Source organism: Electrophorus electricus, chromosome 14 (genome assembly GCF_013358815.1).
Source record: "Electrophorus electricus isolate fEleEle1 chromosome 14, fEleEle1.pri, whole genome shotgun sequence".
NCBI classification, from domain to species: domain Eukaryota; kingdom Metazoa; phylum Chordata; class Actinopteri; order Gymnotiformes; family Gymnotidae; genus Electrophorus; species Electrophorus electricus.
The window spans coordinates 7,255,001-7,273,173 of NC_049548.1; the positions used below are offsets into that span (position 1 = coordinate 7,255,001).

The 18,173-nt window shown below is 47.9% G+C and overlaps 1 protein-coding gene across 7 annotated transcripts in view; it reads left to right on the forward strand.

The window, feature by feature from the left end:
- Positions 1 to 18,173, forward strand: part of rbfox3a (RNA binding fox-1 homolog 3a) — a 292,617-nt gene that overhangs the window by 256,733 nt on the left and 17,711 nt on the right. For 6 of the 7 annotated variants that reach the window (XM_035533347.1, XM_035533348.1, XM_035533351.1 and 3 more), the window contains 5 exons: positions 6,665 to 6,811; positions 12,171 to 12,224; positions 13,694 to 13,786; positions 15,179 to 15,239; positions 16,024 to 16,077. In XM_035533347.1, coding sequence (XP_035389240.1) covers positions 6,665 to 6,811; positions 12,171 to 12,224; positions 13,694 to 13,786; positions 15,179 to 15,239; positions 16,024 to 16,077 — 409 coding nt within the window. The remainder of the gene's footprint in view (positions 1 to 6,664; positions 6,812 to 12,170; positions 12,225 to 13,693; positions 13,787 to 15,178; positions 15,240 to 16,023; positions 16,078 to 18,173) is intronic. The other variant, XM_035533352.1, reaches the window with a different exon arrangement.

Sequence of the window (18,173 nt, forward strand, 5' to 3'; positions counted from 1 at the left end):
CGGATAACACTGAATGAGTCACACGCACACGTGTGCACACACACACACACGCACACACACACACGCGCGCGCACACACCCTGCTCCCATGACAGGGGGAGATGGGAGGGAGGTGGTCCCAGAGGGGGCCCAGAGGGGGCCGTGTATGATAATGTTCATGCAATTATTTGGCGGAGCTGCTTGGCTGCTCCCTGCCTTGTGCACACTGGAGAGAGGAGAGCTCACTGCAGCACTGTGCACACACCACCGCGTACATCCAGCCTGCACAGTGTGCGCGCGCACACACTCACACACACACACGGCCACACACACACTGCAGCTTGAGGGGCTACAGGCTCTGCATAGCACAGCAAATATCTCTGTGTGTGTGAGCGAGTGTGTGTGTGTGCGTGTGTGTGTGTGTGTGTGTGTGCACGCGCGCGCGCATGCAAGTGTGTGCGTGTTTGTGTCTAGGTCCCTGTGAATGCAGTAGAAGGACATGTTTATTGGGGTCAGTTCTGCCAGTGACAGCATTAATACGTCTGAGTTTACTCAGGTTTACAGTATGTTTGAGCTCGCGTCGATATCTAAGGTCGCGTAGATGGTCAGCCAGTCAATTACTTTGTCAGTCCTCCTACGGGGTGCACATATTTAAAGCACGTACGTGAAGCCCTGGACAGGAGGACACCGACCAATAAAACAGTCTCTTCATGTCACTCACTAAATCATTTTGCACACTTATAATCCCTGGCAGCAGCATGTATATAAAATTTTGTTAGACTACATTCCAGGCTTCAGTCGGGGTAATGGGCAGTCATAAACCTCTGGTGAGATAATGCACCTACTTAGCACAGATTTGGGGAGCTTTTTTTAGCAGGTCATAAAATCACCCATGCACCTATATTACTACCTTGCTTTGGCATACTCCTAGGTTTGGAATTTTTCTTGAAGCCTCGGGAGAGAAATGCGTTCTTCTCCGCTTAGCCCCTGTATGTTTCTTTCTTTGGGTGGATGTAATGGACTCCATGTGCAGGCGGGACTAGCGGGTCCAGCACCGGTTGGGGTCCGTTTGATCCGTGTTTACCTTCTGCCGAGCAATTTCTCCAAATCCGCCAACATTGGCGTAAAGAGCCTAGGAAGGCTGTGTGAGGCAGGTTGCGGCCTCCTTTGGCCGGGAGAACTAGCAACCTCTCGGTCTTCCTGCAAAAGGGGCCGTTTTTAATTACCCTCTGCCTCGTCGGCGGGGCTGGGGAGAGCAGTCCTCGGAAACCCCGTCTCGCAAAGAGACAGATGCAGCACATGCTAGCTGCAATATAATTAACATGCAATTAACACAAATTAAAAGGCAAATTGCGCAGGCGAACCCCCTGTAGGTGGCTGCTTAGCGTTAGCGATGACATAATTAGATCCAAACCCGGTGTGTGAATTCGGGAGTGCTTATCATTCCACTCCTCACTTAATGTCACCTCCTCCAGAGCAAAGCTTTACGCGCACCTCACAGACAGGTGCCCTGAATGAACAGAAGAAAATATCACTCACTCAAAACTGTGTGTGTGTGTGTGTGTGTGTGTGTGTGCCCGCACTCACACGTGTGCCCATGTCCATGCCCTTGTGTATGTATGTTTTGTATTTATCTGGGCATGAGTGTTTTTCTTTTTTTTTTTCCCTGGTTGATAGCCAAAAACTGAAGCCGAATTCACAATAAAAACTAAGAGGGGAGAGCAAACTGTGCGAACACGCCAACGTGGCTTTTGCCTAAATCGTCGCTCCTTCACCCTGTTAATTCAGCACGTGTGCACCAAGCCGAATGCCTCATTCAGCGCACACGTGTGCTTCCAGCCGTTTACCTCCTTCAGAAAGTGTATGTGCTCCCAGCCGCATGCCTCATTCAGCATGCATGTGCGGTCGGAGCCGCTTGCTCGGTGCCTCCGTCGCCCCGCCCGGCCTGACTTGGCCTGCGCTGCTCCGGCGGCCCGTGAGAGGCAGCAGCGTGGCTCCACGCTCGGCTGGCCTGTAATGGGAATGCCTGGCACTGTTGCACCACTCACCTGTTAGATATGATGGATGGTGTGGTCGGAACAGGAGCAGCCCTCGGATCGAGCGCGTGAATGACCGATGGCACTTCGGTGATGAGCAGGGTGGAGGGCGGGTGGGTGTGGGGTTTAGTCCAGGGGTCGAGGGCACCAAGGGGTAATTGTGCCTCCTTTAGGCCCATCCATCTGTCTGGCCCGAGCTCCTGCCCCGGCCGGGCCGGCGCGACGGGCCTCAGCCGCTCTGCCTCCGTGGGCCCCGTGCGCAGAGGGGCGGATAGGGCGGACGGGCTGCCGGCCCCGAGCCGCCCCGCATGCTTCATCTCAACGGGGCCGGCCTGTCCGCGCAGCTCCAATGATGGATAATGGCGTGCCGGCAGTAAACAGCAGCTCCGCCCGCACCGAGCCAGCCAGGGAGAGCGGGGTTATGGAAGAGGGGGCAGGTGACGCAGGGGAACGTACCGTGTTCAGGTTTAGAAGATGTAGTGGAGTCCACTGACCCACCCAGATTAATTGCAGAGAGTCGCTGTTAATGTTTCACCGTGTCATGGTTGCAGCCACGCTGACATAAGAAACACGCTGCAGTTTCATGGCAGAATTGGGTGTGAAGGCGAGGAGGAGTGACTGCAGCTTTGATGGATTGCGAGCAGTGCAGTTGAGCATGGGTGTTGTGAACAGAAGCCTGCTCTCTGGTTGGACCCCTCCTTCAACTCCTGGCCTACAGCTACAGTCGTAGGCTACCTTATGTAACTTCCTGGGTGCAACTATAGGCCAGACTCATTCTAATCCATACTTGTAAAACTCTAACCTTTGCACTAAATGTAAGTCATCACTGACATACATAAGCTAACCTGTAATGTGAAATATGCACCAGGGCTTGGTCTCTCCATCAGTTTGTTCCACTTGTGTGTGTGTGTGTGTGTGTGTGTGTGTGTGTGTGTGTGTGTGTGTGTGTGTGTGTGTGTGTGTGTGTGTGTGTGTGTGTGTGTGTGTGTGTGTGTGTGTGTGTGTAAATGCATGCAAACATCATGAATTGGACATTTTTACTCTATATCTTGTTGGGTTGTTTTCACAAATGTCACACCCATTCTAAGACTCAGGTTTCCTCTGGTTGGAGCAGGACAGGTCCTTTGCAGGTATGGATGCAGGACAGGGGCAGGGTCAGGAGGTGCAGCACAGGTAGGGCGTCAGGACTCCGGTGGGTGTCTAAAGAGTTTAACCTGCAGAACCAATCAGTCTTTAGCATCCCTGTGCTGGAATGAAGCCCACAGAGAAAGATGGGAGAGGAGGAGCGAGAGTGAGAAAGAGAGAGAGAGGGAGGGAGGGAGAAAACTCACAGAGGGTCAAAGAGTGTTTTGACTTCAGAGACCTACGTGCAGGCCTGTGAATGGAAGTGACTGAACTGAAAGGAGATTTCTGAAAGTGTTTCCTGCTCTCCAAGCAGAATGCGTTTACTCTCCCGTAGGAGGACAGATCTCTTTTGTGCTGCATTCAGGGACCTGTAGATCCTTATTACGGCTGGTGCTTAAATCGATAGGAAAGCTGCTTGACTGATTGTTATAGTAATATAATCCACCATTTGACATTAAAGTAGGATAAGGGTGCTGGAAACTTTCAAATTCTATATAAACAAAAAATGGAAAACATGGTAAGTGGTCATTACATGGTATTTTCCTTTATATGGAACAGAGTCAAAACTAAGAAAAGACTCAGTTTAAAAGTGTAAAAGATGCATAATCATATTTTAATGTGAGTACTCTCGATAAAGACATATGTCAGCCACAATAATCATTTTTTTCAGTGAGTTAAACTTTAAAATCTCATTTCAACTGTTATTGTACTGTGTCATTTTTCACCTTTCCTCTTGGTAATGAGCGGAAGAAATGAATGCCTTGCAGCTCAAAAACTTCTCATTTCAGTTAGCGTTATGTTCTTAGCTGCGTCTACTTAACTGCATTTACTTCTCTTTGTTCCTTGTTTTCGATCTGAATGATGGAGAGAGAATGTAATGATGGATATCTCATTACAGCTTCATTACCTAGCTTATGATTTATTCCCTTAACATACACCCTTGTCTGTCTTGTCTGTCTTTGTGATTCATGTCTCTAGTGTGTTCTGAGGCCAAAGGGTAGTGTGTGTGTGTGTACTTGTATGTTTAGTTATGCTAGAATGTTATAAGTCATTATACATTTACCTCGCTACTGTTCAGTCCCTGTTCACCTTAGTGGGGTTTTTTCCATATCAAAGTCAAATTCATACTTGCACTCCTTGTTAGAATCAAAGTGTGAAATGTGAGGGCCCTCTGTGTGGGGCCCCGTGCTGGGTCTGGTGTCCCACTGTGGCCCTTAGCTGATGTAGTGTCAGGCAGGCTGATTGATCTCTGCCTTGGATGTGAGGCGCTTGTGTTGGGTCCCCGTGGCATCTCAAAGCTGGCTCAACATACTTTAACCAACCCATGAATACTTTATCTAACATGAGAGCCGTTGACTGCCTCGCATCCACAGAAGGCAAGTGCGGGGTATCCCTGCGCTCATCTGACTGCCTACCTAGCTGTGACCATGTCATGCACATCTTTCTCTTTGAGTTAATCAAGTAATATGTATGAGACACACTTTACATAGCATGATTGTGGTTTTTTCCAGTGATATATAATGATGCACTCATTCTTTTGCCTTAGGAACTTTTTTTGCTTTGTCTTGAGCTACATCTGAGTCTGCTTTTCTAGGCTTTATTGTATCACCCCTCCCCTCTCTCCCTCTCTCTCTCTCTCTCTCTCTCTCTCTCTCTCTCTCACTCTAACAGTCTATATATCTCCCTCACCATCTCTCCCCCTCTCTCTTATCCACACACCCCCATCCCCCCCCTCCGGAGCACTATGTAAGCCTACCCCCGTATACAGCTGTCCGTAGCCGAGGCCAGTGTAGCTGCCTTCAGCAGTTCTCTCTCATTGATCCTGCTAAGTTCGGCGAAGTTTAGCTGACATCATCTTTTCATCTGCTGTAACCATGTTATTCTAATTCATTATGTACATGAAGCAGCATCTTCTACGCCCGCCACGCGTTTCCCCCCCGCCGCACATTTCTGCGCACAACAGGCCAACAACAAGATAAGTCTGAAATTAATGACCGCTCGGGGCACGCGCTCCGCCATATGCCCCCTCAGCTGTCGGCGGCTGGATGAGGCTCGCTGTATCTTGCTCATCCAATCGCTCAGTGCCCGTTATGGTTTTCACGTGAGAGGCGTCGCACGGGGTATTATTTTAGTTTTGTTTTGACCGCTTAAATCTGCCCGCCCGTTTACGGGTAAAGTACGGCGCCTAACGTTTGGAGAGGAAATAACACATTCCCACCAGAGCATGCATGTCTACGTTTGCATCTGTCTGCATGTGAAATCTGACCTTTTGCTGTGCTAGCGTGTTGCCTATCCATGCAGAAACGCGGCACGCAGTGCGCCGGTCTTAGAACACACACTTCCCATCATGACAATCCGTCACGGAAACGCGTTTGGCCAGTGTAAAAATCCGAGTTACTGAAGTGTGAAGACTATTGCTAGGCATTTGTTTGCTCAAAAATAATTATAAAATTTTGCTTTTTTTGCTTTGTTGGGTCATGTTTTTTATAAATATATTAAAACAAGTGCAATGATAGCATTATTTTAATATTTGAAGAGAACAATAAATAGCCCCCAAAAAACAACTTTTGCATCTTTTTAAAGGATCATTTCTGCTTTTTTGAGTCAGAGCTTGTTTGTCTCATTGCTCACGTTACCCACTGTCGCTCGAGGTTTGCTCAGGGTCTTTGTGTCAAACATTACCACGTACCAAATGACTCTGTGAAAATACAGCACAAACAAAATCCAGTGGAACGATGTCATATCAAACCACGAAGGCCTCAGGTGACATATTTATACATATATGTGCTGTGATGCGTTACTGTGCCATTTGCTCAGTACACACCCTGACATTTGGTCAGTATCACGTATCCCATTTGTACACGAATAAAACAAAGTGAGAGACTTGGTCACTATGAGGTAGGGACAGAGAGAGCGAGCTAAAGAGAGGGGAGGGGAGAGAAGGAAAGAGGAAGAGAGGAAAGCGAGAGTGAGGAATGGAGGAATGGAGGGAGGGAGAGAGGGAGAGAGGGAGATGGAGCTGTTATTGGGCAGGTGAGAGATGAGCTGCATGTGTGTCACAGACAGCAGTCCATCCTAGAGCACAACGGTGTCACTGCTATTTTCTCTATATGATGGACAGATGAGCACACTTTGAACCTGATCACTCCCCCTCCCTTGCTCTCTCTCTCTCTCTCTCTCTCTCTCTCTCTCTGTCTCTATCCCTCTCTCTCTCTCTACCCCTCCCCATCCTCAGATCCCCCCAGGTCTTCATAGGCTGCTGCTCAGTAAATGAATCCTCTGGTCTCAACATGTCAGAGGTTTTTTCTTTTAAATCTGTATCCACACTTCCTGACAGCTTCCTTAATCTTCGCCGCCACATACCAATGTTGGCCAAGCAGAGGGAATTGGTAATGTGCCATGGGCACTCCTCCCTCTCCACCTCCCTGCTGCCCTGCCTCTGCTCCAGGCCGTTGAGCTCCTCCCACCGCTGTTACCGTGGCCGCTGTGGTGGGCGTGGCCTAACACTGCCCTGTCTCCCTGTAGCAGGCGGATGAGGTGGCACAGACAGAGGGCTCCCAGCAGCTCCAGCTCCAGCCCTCGGACTCATCGGAGAAGCAGCAGCCCAAGCGGTTACACGTCTCCAACATTCCCTTCCGCTTCCGAGACCCGGACCTCCGGCAAATGTTCGGGGTAAGTGCCATGCACCTCGGCGAAGGACCGGTGGGGTAGTTCGGCCTGGTGGAGACATGCCGCAAAGGCCACAATGTGCCGCAAAGTCTTGAAAGGGTTTTTAAAAATACATATTTCCCAAATGGGTGGAAGTCACTGGTAAGTCACTGGTTTCGGATCCAGCTTTTACGTTTTTCCTGCACATTGTAGGTACGTAGGCTTACTACTCACGGGTTTTTTTTCTCTTCACATGTAGACATTGTGTCATGAGCAGAGAAATCCTGCACGGTACTTGATCCAAATGATCTGCAGAAACAGGAAGGTGTCAGTCAGTACAAACCCGGTTGGAACACGAACTATTCATTTAAAAGTGAGAATGCAGTGGCTCGACGGCATTTGGAAGTTTTACAAGCTTTTATGCGCCCACATCACCTAAAACACACAGCATGCACAGCAGAAATATATTTACAGTTGTGCTAATATTTCCCTATTGTGGTTTAAGACTGAGAGAGATAAGATACAGTAAGCAGTTGTGTACTTTCATACCCATAACAGTTACATCTGTCTCCCTAAGACAAGGAGAGATGTAGAACTCCAGAACGCTTTGAATTAGCAGCACCATGCAACAGGCCCCAGCTAAACGCTTCACTCTGGCAGCTTGTTACTGGAAGCAACAAACAAAACCAGGAGGAGGGAAGACCCCCCCCAAAAAAAAAAAAAACATGGTTGTTGGTCTTAGCTTGTTAAGAGCTAGAGTCAGTGTTTACTGAAGGCCCAGCGTAGGCGACACTGGTGTTTAATCTGATGAAGAGCTGTGGCTGCAGTGTGAGAGCAGAGCCTGGAGAACATCTGTTCCCTCGCCTCTTTGTTCTCCCCGAGAGCGGCGCTCCGCTCACGCCCCTCCACCCTCCCTCCACTCCGCCTCCACTCCGTCTCCACTCTACCCAGCACTGATGTGATGAGCTGGGTGCTGGGGAGAGCTCCCACCAGTGGAGACCTCTCAGGGTGCTTAAAAAGTGAGGGTTGTATCCTCATTAGGTGTTCGTTTGCTGACAGCTCGCTTGTGAGTGCGCGCGTATGGCGTGCGTGTGTGTGTGTGTGCGTGTGTGTGCGTGTGCGTGTGTGTGTGTGTGTGTGCTCACACACTAGTGTGTGTTTATGTTTGTGTGTTTGTAAGAGGCTGTTGCAACTCTTGCTATGAAATCTTGCAGGGACCCAAGGGCACAATTATTGCATGTCATAGGCAGACTAGTGGGAGTGGATGAGATGGACAAGCTTGGTAAATCTCTGGAATCCTGCACACTGAACACTGAAGCCAGGAAGCTGAGAGAGTTTGGGTAGGCCAGTGGGCAGGACTGACAGCAGCACAGCTGTGTGGAGCTCAGCCTACAGATACCTCAAATCCTCCCAAAAAACTCAGCCAGACCTTCATCGAACTCTCTCCTGACTCGCAGTCCAAGTGACTGGCCTGAATTTTGAATTCGATTCATGCCCTGTTGTTTAGAATTTTGTATAAAAAAAATATGGACAGAATAATGTATATGGACAGAAAATGAACAGAATAATGGCTATATCGATTGCAAAACAGGGTTGTTTAAGTTTCAACATTAAACTTACCTGGACGTCCTCTCACATAATGGTGTTAGTGCCACTTTTCCATTTCTAATCCGATTAGCTGTAAACAAGACTTCAGAAACTGTATCTGGGAAATGAGTGTAATATCAGCCCCACCTTCAGCCCTGTGCTCTGTCTAGACCTCTGTTTTAATCCACATATTTTATTCCACTTTTGGGCAGTCTTTAATCAAACTGTGAGCCAACTTCAATTTGCTAGAAGGGACCACTGGGCATCCAACACTAGCCCATCAAAGCCTTAAAAACACACATTCATCTCAACTTAGGTCTTAAACATGTGCTTTAGTGAGGATATTGCACATTTGATTTTTTTTCTTCATCCAAGAGGGATGAAAATTCAATTTAGAATGGCTGATTCTCAGACCTCGAATTTGATGACTCTATTTCCACATTTGAGTACATTGGCATGGGACATAGTCAAACAAAGAATGAAAATTAAACAAGCTTCATTACCCAACCTTATTTGAGCTTAATTTTATAATTAGAAAAAGACTTCCAAAGCAATTACACCAATGAGTATGAGGGCTTAATGTTGGTGAATAAAATGGGGTTTAAAGCACCACCTTGGTGATTCCACACAGGAGCCGCCGGAACGTGATTGAAATGTCAGATTCCCCACGCCGACCCTCCAGCAATACCCCAGCTCCACGCGTCCGGCATCTAAGGAGTTTTTATTAAGCTGTATCTGCTCAGCCAATGAAGACGGCCACCAACCGCACTCATGAAGCGCTGCCACGAAAATAACAAAATGGGCTCGGGGTTGGACCTTTAAGTAATTCCTAATGACTGCAAGCCCAATTAAGACACCGACACTCCAGAGCCTAGGTGATGGCAGCTTCCTCCCAGTGGACATCCAGATGTTTGGGCCTTGATCCAATTGTCACCCACCAAAGACCATGCCGGGCTTCGCCTGCAGTCTTCAGAGCCTGATAAGGAGATAGGATCTGCATGGTGTCTGCAAGTTATTAAAGGGTCTCCATAATGAGTTTATAATGATGTCTGCTTGTTTCTAATCACTAAGTAGCTTTGTGGACTCCGAGTGCTCGAGATTGTTTTAATGTCGGATTTGTACATCGATGGCTTGTTTTTATAAGGCAACTTGCCCAGGTTTCACAGCGGCGTTTTTTTGGCAATTTACACCAAACAGCATGACTGGAATGGTTTGCAGACTCCTGCAATATGACAAGAGCCCACAGGCCTTGCGGCCAGCCCCCATTGATTCCTGCTTCTCCTGTGCTCTTATTAAATCTCCTCACTGTTGGGTGATTGTGGATGCTAAAGCCCACTGTGCCTGCCGTGTTATGGGAGCTCTCTCCCAGTGGTGTGTGGGAGCTACGAGAGATGACTTTCACTGGGAAATATTTCTGCAGCTCGCTAAGCTCATTAGGGTGGGTTAAAACCATTAGCGTCCACAGACTTTGTTTAGAGTGACTTGTCTGCGGTCATGAGCGGCTTCACACTGAGAAGCAAATGGACATGCTCGATGCTGGCTCTGGTGGGGGGGGGGGGGGGGGCATTGTGAAACAGGGAAAAAAAAGCTCCTTGATTTGAACAAATGGAGGGATTTGTGTCAAGTAGCAGCTGTTTGAGTTTGGCTCTGAAATTTCAATTGGGCCAAGGAAAATTGGTTTGGAGGAGCTAGTGGGGAAGGCCCGGGATTCTGCTGCCAGCCAAGACGAACAGAAACTGGCCCTTTCACCAGTCAACTGGCTTTTCTCACTCAGCACATGCATAGTCAGTTAAGATTAGAGCCATGCTCTTTGTTGACAGAGACAAAACCCGCTGCTCATCTCAAACACAGATGCGCGCGTGCACGCACACACACACACACACACACACACACACACACATCCGCGCACACATCCAAATTCTATGCTGGCTTCTCCCCACGGCTGGATGGATAAAAGGCAGCTCTTCTTAACCTTATTAGTGACCCGGGCCTGCGATCAATCCCATTGAGCCGCCCAGTGCCTGGAAGGCCCATATCTTCCCTATTGTGCTGAAATGAAGCCGACGCGGCCTGCTTGACAGGGTAATTAGTTTTAATGAAATAATACGGCCATTGTAGACAGCAATTAAAACCCGCCTTCATTCCGCCCATTAGAGGAACTTAAGGTTTCGCTTTCATTCTGCAGTGTCCCGTAATGATCTGCAAAGCAGGCCCTGGTAAATGGAGTGCCTAGGCCCACTCACCCCCTGGGGGCCTCAGGCAGCATGGCTGCCTGCCTGTCGCCTCCTCTCCCCAGTGACCAGCAAACCGAAGGGGAAGAAAGGAAGGACAAGCATCTTCCGCTCGCCCGTGCCGGTTACCTGCTGCCGCTTCCCAGGGCATGGCAGCAAGCAGCGTTCCCCTCCTCCACTGCTTGCCGAGTCCTGCCTTAGTTGTGAGCCCGAGCTCTTCAGTCGTCTGCCCCTTCTCTCCTTTGTCCTGACTAGAATGTTCCGGAGCTTTGCGTTCAGATTCCTCCCTCCTGCAATGGGGTGAACTTGCCTGGACACATTTGTTGGTTTATTGGTACAGAGCTGCTTGATTTGAGACCTGGCAGTGCAGATCCCTAAGCAAGGCTTCCGATTAGCATAAGGCTAGCTGGGTTAACGCAGAGTGGCCGGTTCTGCTTCCAGAGCCAGAGACCTTTATCAGCCATGATGTCTGTGGCATCTCCCCTGCATTTCACATTCAGGGCCCACGCAGAGATTCTCTGCTACGCATCTCTATGCATGGGACTTCACGGCAAGGCTACACTTCTTCGGGCCAGCATGGTTTGGAGCCAAAGGTCAGCTTTGGAGGGAAGTTTGGGCCCCTTCTTCTAGACGGCTGCCAGGCCCAAACTCAAAATCCAAGAGCCAGCGCCGAAACAAACTCCCAGCCCATGCCCTGTCTACAAAGGAATGGTCAGCACTTGCTGGCTAATGCTAATTAGCAAATAAAAAAAGAAGTATTGGGCATTTCAGGGACACGAGAATGACGATCAGATAAAGATGTGGAATGGAGTGCAAATGGTTGGAAAATAATAAGCAATATGACAGGTAATTACGGGGGTGGCATTCATCATGGCAATAATAAACAAATACATGCTTTATCATCGGCTATGATGGACGCTCTACGTCCAATTATCCTTTTTTTAATTGAGAGGGGGTGTTGGGTGTTAAGTCATGCCAGAAATACCCTCTCCTGTGCCTTGGGTGGGTACTTTATCAGCCAAAAACACTACACAAAATAACAAGCCGCTGTCTGTCATTATGAGCATCGGTGCGTGCGCACCAAGGCGGTGCTCTTTAAGTGATCTTTCAAAAAAAAAAATTTCCTCCATCAGCAGAGTAGCCTGTTCACTGCCTCCCCAGCACACACACACACACACACACACACACACACACACACACACACACACACACACACACACACACACACGAGGCCAGCCATATCAGCCAGCTCCGTTTAGCACATCTGAATGGCTGGATTTCTGTTTGCCTGTGTAATTTTAGTCCATACCAGAGTGATTTTTTTTTTTTTCCCAGAGCCTCTCCAGCGTGGGAGCAGCGCCCATAGTGCAGTGGGAATTCTATTTTAGTTAGCTATGCAATCAAGTGCTCAAGTTTCCTGACAAAGTGCAAAAGAGATGAGTTCTAATTACTTCGTCCTCTCTCCCTGTTTCCCTCCCGCTCTTTCTCTCTCCCATGTCTCCACCCCCTCCTGCCCCTCCCCAACCCCCATCCCCCCCCCCCCCTTTCTCCTCTTCTTTCCGCAGCAATTTGGGAAAATTTTAGATGTGGAAATTATTTTTAACGAGCGGGGCTCTAAGGTAAGTGAGCTGGAAGAGTAGCTCTTTGTCACTTCGTCCCTCTCTCGCCTCCCAGGTCCCACGTCCCCTTCATGAGCCGAGTAATTACAGCTCTCGCGCGACAGCCACAAAGTGACACACATGTCTGACGCACACACGCGCGCAAGCGCGCGCGAGCGCTGTGCCAAGACACACTCCCTGAAAGGTAGCAGCGCACACAGACAACTGAGTGGTTTCAGCTCAGTTAGTGTCAACTCACCCAGTTATAATTCAATGAAGTGAACGTCTGACCAGCGCGTAGTGGTTCTCCTTTTAGAGCTGTCATACAGTGATATAAACTGACTTGTCTGTTCACGTCTCGGAAGTCTTATGCATTAGCTGTTCGAGATATTTAAAAGCACTCTTCCAGATAGTCGCTTGCATTGCAGCTCTTACAGGACTCATTTCCCAGAGGAGAGTTTCTCTTACCTGGGTATCCTACTACTCAGCTAGTGAATAAGGAGGAAAGAGAGCTTCCACTCTTTAGCCATCTAAGCTAATTATTTCAGCGAATTGAAGGAGATGGCGGCAAAAAAAAACCCCAACGAGTCAGAACATGGTAGCGTGAAATGTCAAAAGGATTAATTTTGCTCAAAATTTTTGTGTTTTAGACTTTTTTTCCCCCATCCCTCTTTCTCATGTCCGCTGGCCCGGGGACGCCTGGGCTTTAATTTATGGCAGGCATGGAGCAGAAGATCCTCTGTGTGCATATGAGATCATGTGGGCAGCCACCCGCTCCCCATGCATTATCTCCCAAAGCAATTACCAGGCCATACTTGCACAGTGTATATGAGCTAAAAGACTGAAGCGTGTTCCGCGCACTTGTTTGCTGTGCATATCTAATAGGCAGTGCCGGATATGGTGTTTGGGCTGTGCCTGGCCATAATTCACGTCTGACAGCACCCGAGGGGGGAAGATGAAGAGGACTCTTCCCAGAGAGAGCGCACGTGTGCAGGGTTATACAGGGTGCATGTAGCACAGCAATGCTCGGACCCGTTATGCAGTATAGAATTCATCACCTAAACCAATATTAATGATGGGCAAATCAAAGTAATATTAGCATATTTGCTCAAGTGCACATGGCCATGTAGAGAAGGCTAATTCACAGGCCACTGGTGATCATTCATAACGCATATTTTTAATATAAACATGCAAGCTAAAGGTTTTCTCGACACCTTACTCTGTAATCTATGTTATTGTATGTGTCTGTGGTTTATTAGGGTGCACAATGCCATAGCTGCTGGTGGTTACACTTCTGCAGAGCTCTCACTCTAATAGTTGAGATTTTAGCTGTTGACTAATATGCTTTACAAGTGTCCCTCTCTAAACTCTGCTTACCGTGTGCACTTTTTCCTTTCTCTCTCTCTCTCCCCCTTTGATTTCTTCCCTTCTTTCTTTCTTTCCCATTTCTTTCACGCCTGTCCTTTTCGGCCAACTCACGTCACACCTAGGGTTTCGGTTTTGTAACTTTTGAAACAAGCGCAGATGCAGACCGCGCACGGGAGAAACTAAACGGTACAATCGTAGAGGGACGCAAAATCGAGGTGCTCGTCTGCTTCCTAATCTCAACCCCAGTCTGCCTGCTTCTTCCTCCGCCTGTGCTCTGCTGATGCTGCGCCCGATGTCTTCCCACTCACTTGCATGTTCCATGCATGTATGTGTACTTTGAATCAGTCATCTGTTTATTTGCGGTGCTAGAGCACAAAGGAGTACATTTATGGCTGCAGTTGCAGTGTATGGTCTGTGTACATATGTACATAGCATACACTGTCATGTATTGTCATGTCATTTCTTTTTTCCAAGAGATCCAATGTATGGACTCTTACGGTATCTTACTAGTGTGTGGCCCCAGTAATGAATTTGAATGTATGTCTGCTAACAAGAGTGTCTGTGATCAGATCAGAGAACTGTTTGATATGTACGCGCCATAAATGGACTCAGGCTTGATTTTGCTAGCCTTGATGTATATGTGTAAGTCTGTGTGAGGGGGGTGTTTGAACATTGCTTGCAAAACATGTATGTTCACTCCACAGTTTTGTTCTGCCCCTGAAAATATATTTTAATTAAGCAGATCTCAGGAAGTCAAAGTCTTGCCAACACTGCTTTAAATTTGACTTGTTTATCTATAACACACAAGGGTTTATTTCTCTTCTTATGGGCCACCCTCTAAGGCATATATAGCTCTCTCTCTCTCTCTCTCTCTCTCTCTCTCTCTCTCTCTCTCTCTCTCTCTCTCTCTCTCTCACTCTCTCTCTCTCTCTCTCTCTCTCTCACGCTCTCTCTCATTCACTCAAGTTCTCCCTTTCCACAAGGCTATTAAGATTTTCCATAGGGCAATTAAGATAATTCACATAATGTACAAACAATACCAAGGCCTATATATCAAGGGAGAGTCGAGGCCAGTTGTTTCCTAAAGCTAAATGACCTCTGGTGGTCGTGTGGAAAGGAAAGCTATTAACGCTAATTAACATGAGGGTGAAATACTAACATGGTTCCTGTTGCCAGTGGCCATGTTTGAATTCCCCTAGAAGTCCCCTCCTCCATGAGTAGCTCTCCCGCTCACTCAGTCTCATCCTGGGAGCCGAGTTCACCCATGTGGCTGTTTCTGCCTGAGCTGTAGCTGACTGCTCATGAAGTCTCAGCCTCAGGGATATAAAGTCTGAGAGTCTGCAACTGTCTAGACAATTATTGTCTACATTTGCAGAGTGGAGTCTTAAGGAGACACCCTCAGCCGTGCTCGTGGGGACTTCTGATAGATTCTGAGTTCTGATAATTTGATATTCTGTGTCATTACCTGGTGAACTAGATGGCCCGTCTGCCCGAATGAATTTGAATGAATTGCATATGCGCACAGTAGCAGTTAAAGGTGCATTTTGTTAGCAACTAAGATGCATAATTGCTCTCTGATGTTACAGTGTTGATTGTGTTTCGTGCAGGTAAACAATGCCACAGCAAGAGTAATGACAAACAAAAAAGTGGCTAACCCCTACACAAATGGTAAGTGCTTTTCATTCATCAGGCTGGAGGCATTTTTCTGAACAATCTAGAAAAAGTGCCTTTGGGCTCACACGTATGCCGCCCACACACCGGGCCGCTGTCCCGTTTATGAGTGTAGGTTAGTGTGCCTCCTCCACCTTCACGGCCACCCCTCCCATCAAATGTAGCTGGCGCTACTATCCCGAACAAGCCCTACAGAAAAGCTGGAGGTCAGTTTACACACAGTGTGCATGTGGTGCGCCTCACTGAGGCTCAGTGCTCTAGACTTCATGGAGGCGAGTGAGATGCAGAATGAAAGGGATGCAGACCCCCCCACCCCAGCACTGCTCTAGTCAGCCAATGAAAACAGAGAGAAGAGGCCATTTTACAGTCCTCATCCATCATTGACAGTGCACTGCACTCACTCCTCTCTCTATTTCTCTCTCTCCCTTGCCTTTCGTTCCCCCTCATTCTGAAGCTCTTGACTAGCCTCCTCCAAAGCTCTCCCTAACTTAATGTTGACTTCAATATTCTTCAGTTATATCGCTTCATCTCTTCTCCTCCTGTTTCCGCTGGCTTTTTCTACCTTTATTCCTTTATCTTGTCCTCTGTTACAAACCCATATATCTTCTGCCTCTTTTTTTGAGAATTAGCCCTGACTGCTTTCTTGACCCCATTCAGAGTTCATCTAAGAAGAAAGTTCTCTGGAAATCAACACTTGCTTGGTTAAGCGTTAAGAACTAAGGTTTTCTAATGGATTGCTCATTAAGATCTAATTGTGTCTTCTTTCATGTGTTCTGTTTAGGCTGGAAGCTGAACCCAGTGGTGGGAGCTGTCTATGGTCCTGAATTTTATGCAGGTAAACTATGTTAGGGATTCCCTGCAAAGCCCTGACCTGAAATCTCTGCAACGTACGATGCTGCGACCACAAATCCTTTAAAATAGTAGGCTTGTTCCTCTCTGTAATATGCAGTGTGTGTACATTTACCTTGTTCTCTGTTCATAAAACCCAAGCTGGAAAAGCTTGTGAAGGCAGTTTTTGTTTGGTACCATAGAAGCCTTTTTTTTTGGTCTTTTTACAACACCAGCATACACTTTTATTTAATGTTTCTTAGATGTTTTAAGAGTCAAGTCAGGTGGCACTTGAGGTTTGTTTTGTTTTGGTTTGGGTTTGGGGTTTTTTTTGAGTAGCCTTAAAGCACAGCTGATCCCACAGCGCGCTACCTGCCGTTGGTCTAATTTTACCAAGGTACAGGCAGTTGTCGTGCTGTTTATTTTTAAAGCAACAGAGATGTCCGGGATGTTCGCTTACTCACTAAATACCTGCCTAGAAGAAAGTGGGTGCCACGCTGTTTCCGTACAGGAGAAGGCCTTTCGCTGGTTTAGTTGGGTGTTGACGATCTGTGCTGTTTTTCTCCTTTGTTGCTTCATGTTTGTTGGAGGCTTGGCCCCCCTAATGAGGGGTAAATGGTATTATTTCATTTGGGCTGAGCACATCGCACCACTTTAACTGCCTGCCTTTTTGCTCATTAGACTAAAATCTGTTCGTTCCAGGACCCCTAAATAACCGTCGGTGACCGAAAGCAGTCATTTATCATTTTCATTTCACTCCATCTCCCTCCCCCAGCCCACGCAACCTCTTTCCTTGCCTTCCTCCACCCTTCTTAGTCCACATTCCGCTGTCTTCTCTGGTTCAACTTAACACTCCTGCACAATCAGTGCACATCATCATTCCAGGAAGTCCCACTCCCACACTCACCTGCGTATTCATATGGTGTTCACTATAGTCTGCGTGCATTGCCGGGACGGGGTCGCTCAACATGTGTGTAAAATACCACTCGCATATGGCGTACATAAACCGAGTCGTAAGTTCCCTGCAACATTTGAAAACATGGACACAACATGACAAAAACATTTGCAAAACATACAGAAGTGCAAACTTTCCCTCCACTCCGACGTACCCTCGCGCATATGCGCAACTGCACGCTCGCACGGATGGACTCTCCCACATGGACAAGCTTCTCGAAACATCCCATCATATCAGATTTACCGTGGTCCACCACTTGAGCGCCTTGGCTCAGGGAGCCAGCGTGTTTGATTTATTGGATGCTAATTTTTCACGTCGTCTTAACACGCCACTAAAGTTTGCCAAGCCTAAACGACACCATATGCCTCCCTGGCTCCCCAGGGACAGCAGCGGAGAGACTACGGAATGGAAATAAGCTATAGATTTCCTTGACTAAATAGGGAATCTTCCAGAATAGCCTGGTCGCAGGTCCAAAATCGCCCTCCTCCTCTCCACCCCTCCTGGCTCCTTCTCCTCTTGCTGCCTTTTTATAAAAAAGAAGGTGCTCCATGTATTTCTGGTGGAATAATTATGGCTACATTTAATATATTTTGGGGGATGGGGGGTTGAAATCGGATGTAAAGGTGATTAATCACTGTTTATCAGTCCTAGTTTCTGTGCGGGAGATCAGCGAAATTGGGCTCCATAAATCGTACGGTGCTGACAGCGCACTCTGTCTCCATTCGTCCTGCCGCTACAGGTTTATTGTCCTCAAATCCCATTCAGGAGAATGACGGATGGGGGCCGCCGACTGCCTGCTTTTAACCTCTTGCGGGGAAGTCGGGCTTCTCCCCCCCACAGCCAGCCCGTCCCTACACCCCCCCACCATGTCGCGCTCATTCCTCTCCACCCCTCTCTTCTCTTCTCATCAACCACCCCCCTCCCACATCCACGGATCCAAACCTGTTGTCTTTGTCTTTTTCACTGCCTTCTCTCTCTCTCTCTCTCTATCTCCCTCTCTCTCTCCAGCCTCTCTATTTACGCCTGCATCTCCTCGTTATTCTGATATTCTGAGAGACTGGTCTCTCTGTGAGTCGCTCTCATCCTCACAGCCTCTCTGCTCCTCTCAGCCTAAGTCTGAGTGGATAGAGAGGCTAAATCAGAGGCTG